Source organism: Gavialis gangeticus, unplaced genomic scaffold (assembly GCF_001723915.1).
Source record: "Gavialis gangeticus isolate Ggan-Ray unplaced genomic scaffold, GavGan_comp1, whole genome shotgun sequence".
Classification (NCBI taxonomy): Eukaryota; Metazoa; Chordata; order Crocodylia; family Gavialidae; genus Gavialis; species Gavialis gangeticus.
Genome location: NW_017728994.1, coordinates 44,424,597 through 44,433,311, shown reverse-complemented (window position 1 = coordinate 44,433,311; position 8,715 = coordinate 44,424,597). Strand labels below are relative to the sequence as shown.

The window sequence follows — 8,715 nt, the reverse complement described above, 5'->3', positions numbered from 1 at the left end:
CAGCCCTGCCCAACTCCCTGCCTCTCTCACTATGGGGGCCTCAGTCCCTCTATCCACACTTACCTGGAGGGAGCTGCAGTAGCTGCTCTCCAGGCTGCATGGTGGCTATGTGCATGTATACTTGTGCACATGCACATGGCGCCCCCTGCCTGACTGCCCTCCTCCTGCTCCCCCCAGCACCTTGCAGGCTGGAATTCTGCCAGGTTACAAGGGAAAACCCACTATTTCATAAAGGAGCAGTTCCTTTAAAGGAGAAAATCTGGGGTGTTCTCCTTAAAATGAGAAAATCTGGGTTTTACTGGGTTTTTTCATGGAGAATCAAAAACCTGGATCTCTGCTGATTGCTGTGTCAGTGAGATCAATAGGAAAACTCCTGTTGATGTCAACAAAATCTGTCTTTCACCAAACATGTTGTCTGTTTTCAGTAAAATAGAAAGCCATGGCAGGAATGACTAATAGTTATTTTGACATATTGTCACTTTGGTGTTATCAGTACTGGTACTGGTATGCTGCTATTGCCAGCCTGAGAAAAACATCACTATTATTATTAATTTCCAGTCATCTGTTATCATTTTCAAATAGTTAAATGATGAACATCAGTGATTCTCTTCTACCTATTAAGTGTGTAAGTAGTCTTAGGTGCCTGAGACCCCTCACATACATTACATTCAAGATAGGATTAACAGGGTAATCATGCCTTAAATAGTAAACCAGCTACATGTTCAAGTCAATTTAAAGTATTATAATACAATAAGTCACAAAGTTATTCCACATATAATGAAATTGAATATGGCTGGTTGGGGCTGGTGTATGATAGATCCTGACACACTCGCTGTGTGTCAGGATCCAGTATGGGGCAGCCCCAGGGTCCAGGAAATAGTTGTTCATTATCCAATTGGGCTGCAGGTAGGAGTAGTCCCTGGATCTCCACCTGACCCCCAGAGACAGATGGAGGTGTGGTCAGCCCAACTTTGTGGAGTGGTATAGAATGGTTTGGATAGGGATGATCGTATCTCAGGCAGGGAATTAGATTGGATGACCTATGGAGGTCTCTTACAGCCCTACTTCTCTATAATGATCTGTGATGATGTTGGGTGCCTCCCTGATGTCAGGTTCGCTAAACCCCAGACCTTTTCAAGACTGCATGTGCAGCTTGGCTGCACACATGGTTTTCTGACATCCCCAGGCCCTGGGGATCCTGGGGTCAAGGAGCCACTGTCCTATTCTAAGGTCTGCATTCACCAGGGAAAACTGTGCACTGTGCAGCCAAGCTTCATATGCAGTTCTTAAAGGTCCACTGCAACAGGACCCTGGGATCAGGGAGGTGTTCCCTGATGTCATGGTCTCTGTGTATCAGGACTTCACTTTACACATCCCAGAACATGGGGAACCTGGGATCAGGTTGTGGCAAGCCCAATTCTGGGGTCCTGTGCACCAGGACCAGTAAAACCATGTATACCACCCAGCTGGAGTTTTGATGCTCAGCTGATTGTCGGCTGGGGCCAGGGTCCAGTGGGGGCAAGTTCCATACCCCAGTTAATTTCAAGGCCCCAGCTGATAATCAGCTGGTTGGAAGCACCTGGCTTTTGACTTGCTGGTGCAAGGGAAATCTGGGATCATGATCCCAGGCTGTCTCTGCACTGGCACATAAGGTGCCATTTGGATTCAATTCCCTATCCCCAAATTGTGCATCCCTCCATGTTGATGGGGCATGGCAGGAGGTAGAATTGTTTGGATTGTGGATTAGATCCCATCATGCCTTAAATTTAATATATGTCAGTGGTTTAAGTGATATTCTCTTCCACACTAATCAAGTCCAGAAAGTCCACTAATGCATCTACTTTTGTAACAAACCATCATCTTATTATGATAAACTGTCACAAAAACACGGTGAGGAGGTGGAGGAAGATTCCAACACCCTTTTCATTAATTGTCTCTTAGGGACCTGTGCAGGATGGGATAAAATCACATTTAGTTTCCTAAGGCCACTTGTTTAATAGGTGGAACAGAATCTGGCCTCAGAAGTCTACAAGATGTTATAGTGGATATCCCTGATGCCTGCCCATCTAATTACACCCCCAGCAATTTCTTTAGAATTCAAGTCAGTTGGGATTAAATCAAGAGCACTGGCACTGCTTCAAGCTGTGTACCAGAAGCAGAAGAAATGGCTGATGCCAGGAAAATATTAATCTGTACAACAACTAATCCCCTGGATAACTACCAAGAGCAAAATGAAATACTGATCTGTCAGATATGAGAAACTGTATGTTTGCCAATGCAGTATGCTGACTTGTCCATACAGTGTACCACGTATCAGTTGCTCTACTTACATTAGGCAGAAAGGAAGAAAATGTTGCATATAAAATATACATTATATTATAATAGAGAAGAAAGCCAGTAGGTTATTGTGATGTTGACTTTATTCATTTGCTGAAATTGTTAACTGATAATTATTTTTTTTCTGAGGCTGGTAAGGCTGGAAAACTTGTTTGGGAAATTTAAAAAGAACACTAACACAAACAGAAAGGTTTCTTAGCACTGTATCTTATATAACTCAAATTATTTAAAAATCTTTTTCTTTCCAAACTGTAAGTATAGTAATACATTTTTGGTTTGAATTTTAAGATGCACTCACTCTTATTTTGAGGTTAAATAGGAGTTAGCATATAAAAAAAATTGCTGATATGTTCATATATGAGAACAGTAATATTGGTAAAGTAATAATTAATTGCTCCACTTACCATATATATTTATATATATATTTCTAGAGATTTGAAGAATAACTTGATTAGCACAATTGAGCCTGGGGCCTTCTATGGACTTTCAGAACTGAAGCGCCTGTAAGTATTAATTCCATTTGAATTACCCTGAAAATTGTGTGCATATTGATATTCTGTCCTGAGAGAACTCATATATGCCACCAAGTAATAATAAAGTAAGGACTTGGGGCAAAGACAAAATTCCAAACTGTACTTGGAACCTTTTTATTTTTATTCATGCTATATGTGTCTTGCTCCAGTTGTCCTCTCTCCGGTTTGGGACATGTTTTAGAGTATTTCAAATGATCTTTTCTCTTTTAGAAAGGAACAGCCTGATAAATGTTCAAATGAACGAGCAGGTAGCTGTTGAGTTTAAAACCATGCTTAGCTAGTGAATTGCGCTTGTATTAAATAAAAATTCTTCTGAAATTTAAATCTTATGCACTTTAAATGAACAACAGTAGCTTCTTGTCATACCTGTTATGCTGGATCCACTTTTATTTATTATAGGTACTGTAAGAGAGGTTCATAAACACAGTTTTTAGAAAGAAAGGTTTTACATTCTGGAGAATTTATTTTCACCAGTTCTAGACACTAAGTCTACTTTTATCTTTCTTATTTTTTATCTAATCTCGTTGGCCACATTATATTTAATATCTTTTGTGAGTGCTGATACTTTAAAAGGTCATATGATAATTGTATATTTTGGAGCCCAGGTGTGAAAACACAACTCGCTTCTAATTTAATGCAAAATAAGGGGGAGGAGGGGGCGGGTCATATTTTAAACTATCAAACTGTATGCTTTGACATTTATATCTATTCTTGCTTTGAAGTTTAACTTTGTAAAAGCATACTCCATGAAGAACCTCTGGCATAAAAAGGCTGAACAATTGCAGTGGCCTTCCATTTCTGCTCATTTGCATGTCTTGTATATGGACAGTATTTCTAACCCTCTACACATGGTGAATGATGTTAAATGATGAATCACATAAATTCATGTAAAAATTATAGATAACAATTTTATGAAACCATGAATGATGGTGGTACACAATCATATGTATTTGTGGTATAGATATAAACTCTACATTTTCCATTGTATACCCAAATTGCTATTATTATTTTTGTTGTTGTTGTTATACAGTACAGTGTAAATTAATAGTGCTGTAATGTTGAAAATAAAGGTTACTCTGGTGTGACCATATACTGCATTAACACAACCCTGACCTCTTGTGGGAAGAATGGGTAACCTGTAAAAGAGAGGTAATTAGCCATATTAGTCAGAAGTCAGGAAGAAGTCAGGGAAGATTTGTACCTTATAAACTAACCAAATCAAAGATGCAAAACCATAAACTTGTAAGCAGGAGGGTTGCTTCATCAGATGCTGTGAAGGGACTGCAGGAAGTAAAGCTTCTAAATAGAAAGCAAAGTGTTGGTAAGGAAGAGGAAAAAGAAGGGAGCATGTCTGAGAGAGGAAAGATGGATAGGAGAGAGAAAAACCAGTTAACCCCCTAGTGACACTGGGGTTATATAAGATAAGGTAATGGGATAAGAATCCACAATCTTGGCTTAGACAATGCTTAATATAATCCAGTCCATGGGTAATTTCTTGTTCCACAATTTCCCATTCAAGGTCATTTAAAAACTTTTGTTGTCTAAGAACAGCCACCCTGAGGTCATCTGTTGAATCTCCAGGGAGGTTAAAGTGTTCTGCCACAGTCTTTTTTGCCTTTCAGGAATTGATGTCTGATCTGTGTTCATTCATCCTTACGTGTAAGGATCACTCTGTCCAGTGCAGACAACAGAAGGGCACTATTAGTAGATAATGGTGTGTACAATGTTGGTAGAGGTCAAGGTAAATGAAACTCAGATGTTAAAATCCATGTTATTTGGTGGTATGATATGACTTAATGAATGGGCACATCTGGCATCTAAGTCTGGGGTAAGGCCTGATGCCTTGGTGAGAATAGGAGTTAGGCACTCTGTTGGTGGAAAGATCCCACTTCCATTTGGCGCGGTGTGGGAGGGGGTGTGCTGCCTGTAAGCTAGGACAGGTTTGTCTTCTGTGGCTACTTCAAGATAGTCATCATTTCCCAGGATCCAATGAAGTGATGTGATGAAATAAGCCTGCTGCTCATTAAAATGCATCTCTGATTAAGTCTGCAGGGTACAAATCTGTCCCGCCTTCTGTCTAACATGTAAAAGCCTTGATGTAATTTGAATGAGTTACAACTATGGAAACTCAAGATGAGGTCACCAGCAAGAGAGAAGTTAAAAATAGGCAAAACCTATTAGGAGATGGGACAGAAAGCAGAAAGATTGTAGCAGAAGCTTTAGGGACTTAAAGCCTGGGATTTACTATGTGAGACTTTCAAGAACTATATTTTATCATTTGCTTCTAATACACCAACATAACTGGGTGCAATCTAAAAAAAGTCTTTGATTTTTCCACAATTAAAAAAAAAAAAAAGCTAAGAGCTAGCATTTTCCAAGGTGTACCTTGAGTCTTGTGACCAGTGCCTGGAGTCTAACAAACTTGAGAAGTACTGCATTAAAAGAACGTTTTGGGTAGTAGATGACTACACAAGATCACTAAATTTCTTCACTGAGACAAAGCTCTTGTAGTGTGAACACTAATTACTTGAAATCTTGCTTACATTCATGTCCTATTCCTTCATATATGTCCCTTGAGCAATACATTGATGGCTAAAGATAATGAAACACAGGCAGCTGAAGTAGACATAGTTGTGGTGAGTCAGTTGGCAAATTGCAGGCTGTCAACTCCATATAAAATGAACAATTTTTCTTCTGTATAATTCTTTCTTAGAACTGATTATGTTATGATAATTTGGTATTCACAATGGCAAAATGAGTTATTTCATAGGTTAACAGAAGAGAACATAACAAAAAGTTTGGGAAGCACTAGAAATGTGGGATTAATTTCTTCAACAGAGGAATATTACTGTTCTGTAAGATCAGTTTCATGAATCAACATTTCTGATGTAAATATTTTACAAAGAATAATGAACAACTGATTTGCATGACATGAGGCAAACTAGGCCTAAGCTAAACTATGGATCAGTTGAGAGTTCTGTGCAGCAAGCTGGTGCAAGCTGTTATTTCTGTTTGCTAATGTTTCATTATGAAACATAGTTTACAATGAAGAGATTTTCATTATTGCCAACCTGCACAATGTATTGTGAAAAATAGCACTCGAGGTGATAATGGTTGAGTTGGGCATATGTGTCTAGTTACTATGTTAGAAATATCCTGTTGCTGTGTGTCACTTCTGAACCACATGAATAAGGTAGGAAGATTTTTTTTTTCCAACTCAAATCTAGTTTTGATACCCCAAATTTGCTATGTGGTGTGGTCCATTTCCCCTACTCGCTCTACATTCAGCCAAGCATTTATTTATTTGAGAAAAAATATTGCACAAGAATTTTATGATTTGTCAATTATTTTTTTCCCTTAAAGCAAAACAGAAGTATGTTACAGACTTCTTGTCAGCACCACTAGACCATTTTATAATACAAAAAAGTATTTAAAAAAATTCTGATGTTATATTTTCTTGTCTTTTGATTGTTATGGGGCAGTGCTCCTTTCAATAAAAAGAAATACAAAAGTATAATTATGAATAAGCAGCCAACTTTTTTCTGGAATTAGCCACCTAATGTCACTGAAAAGTATTTAAAAATACTTATTTTAGTATTATATTAAATCTTTACCAGCACAAGAATTTTTCCACTGCCTGGTAGAAGAGCGAACTCTAGATTTAAATCATCTCTGAAGCAGAGCAAAGTTTTAAAAACTCCATGTTCTTCCCTTGGTTAGGTCTCCAAGTGGTAAAAGATTTAGCTATAAAATGGTAAATACATTTTGCAGATTATTACTCTTTCATTCTTACCTGGTTCACATGCATGTTGCCAAATGTACAAATAATAGGAGGAAATAAGGAGGAAGACAGAAGTGACAAAATACTTATAGTAATAGGACTGTGGGAAAATTGGGCTAGAAGGGACATCCTGAGGTCATGTAGCCCAGCCTTTGATCAAGGCAGGATCATCCCTGACTTAATTATCTCAGCTCAGTGTCTGTCTAACCTGCTCTTCTGTTGCTTTCAAATGGTCTCTTTCCAATCTGTCCACATTGTTCTTGAAGTGTGGGGGCCAAAATTGGACACTACTTACCAGTGTTGAACAGAGCAGAACTTGCCTTGGTCCTCAAGGCAAACTCCTGTTAATACAACCCAGTACACTGTTAGCTTTTTTACTTTTTTCTGTAATGAGTACACTGCTGGCTCATATTCAGCTTATGGTCTGCTGTAACCTCCAAGTCCTTTTCTGCAGTACTACAGCCTAGTCAATCATTCCACAGTCTGTATTTGCACATGGAATTATTTCATCCTAAGTACAGAACTTTGTACTTGTCCTTCAATTTCATCTGATGGATTTTTGGACCATTTTATGAATCTATCCAGGTTATTTTGGATTCTGACTCTACTTTCCAGATTGTCTGTAGTTCCACCCAACCTGGCATCATCTGTAAATTTGCTAAGCATGAAGCTCTGAGGAACCCCACTCAATATCTTATTCAAACTAGACATTGAGCCATTAATGTCTACTCATTCACCATGGTGATCCAACCAGTTATGTATCTGCATTGCAGTACTTTTGTCTACTCTTTATTTTCTTAGCTTATTAATGAGGATATCTTGGGAGACAGTATCAAAAGACTTCCAAAATCAAGACATATTACATCGGCTACCCTCCTCCATCCACAGAGCCCATCATTGTATCAAAAAGGAAATCAGATTGGTCACTCATGACTTGCTTTTTGGTTCATGCATGTTATGCTGGCTGTTCCTGATTATCTTGTTCTCATCTAGGTGTTTCACAGTGGATGTCTTAAGTGTTGCCCTGTGGGGTCAGGCCAACTCTCAGGATCCCAATGTTGCGCTGTTAGGCAGGAGGGTGTGACACAATTGCACATATACAAACACATAAATCAGTTAGGTGCATACACACACACTACCAACTCAGGCATATACACATCCAAACCAGCCTAGGCACATGCATACCTATCACCACTTCAAGCACATACACCCCAAAAGTTAGACACAGATCACTAATTCATTTATAATGCACACAATGACATATATATACACACACACACTCACCAGTTCACACACATACAACCCACCTACACATACACACAGGTAAGTTCCCAACTTGGACGGTACAGTGTGTATGTGTATGCTTGGGGTACCTGGGGGAAGGTTAAGGTGAGAGAGAGAGAGTATTGAAGTGTAGGGAGTGAAAGTTGCCAGAACTCAGATTAGAACTGGTGGACTACAGAGAAGCTGGCTGAGGAACTGAGGCTTGGGTTTACTTAAGGTAGACTGGGGCTGGAAACTGAGGCAGACAGCTGAGATATTGGGTGGGGGGCGGATAAGTGGTCCTTGACTACCTGGGTGATATCGATCATCACTTGCTGGAATTCACCATTCAGCGCAGGGTGTCAAGGGCCAGCAGTAACGTGGTAGCCCTAGACTTCAAGAGGGCCAACTTCAACGAGTTGAGATTAGTGGGAGAGGCACTGGGGTTCTCAAGGGCAGAGGAACTCAGTGCCCAAGATGAGTGGTCGTTCCTTAAGGAGACGATACTCAGGGTCCAAAGGGTGACTATCCCAACAACAAGCAAGGGGGGCAGGAGGGCCTGTAAGCCCCCTTGGCTCACCAAAGGTGTACGGGAATGCCTGATTGCGAAAAAGGCGGCGGACACCCGGTGGAAGGGGGGAGCTATCTCCAAAGAGGAGTACACCTCCTCTGCTTGGACCTGTAGAGGGGCTGTCAGGAAAGCTAAAGCAGACATAGAGCCAGGACTTGCGTCCAAAATCAAAGATAACAAAAAGTCTGTTTTCAAATATATAGGGAGGATGAAGAAAGCACCGGGAAATG

The 8,715-nt window shown here is 39.8% G+C and overlaps 1 protein-coding gene across 1 annotated transcript in view; it reads left to right on the top strand.

Moving 5' to 3' along the window:
* Nucleotides 1–8,715, top strand: part of ADGRA1 (adhesion G protein-coupled receptor A1) — an 841,033-nt gene that overhangs the window by 285,339 nt on the left and 546,979 nt on the right. Inside the window, exon 3 of the mRNA XM_019502677.1 lies at nucleotides 2,769–2,840. Within this exon, the coding sequence (XP_019358222.1) occupies nucleotides 2,769–2,840 (72 nt within the window). The remainder of the gene's footprint in view (nucleotides 1–2,768; nucleotides 2,841–8,715) is intronic.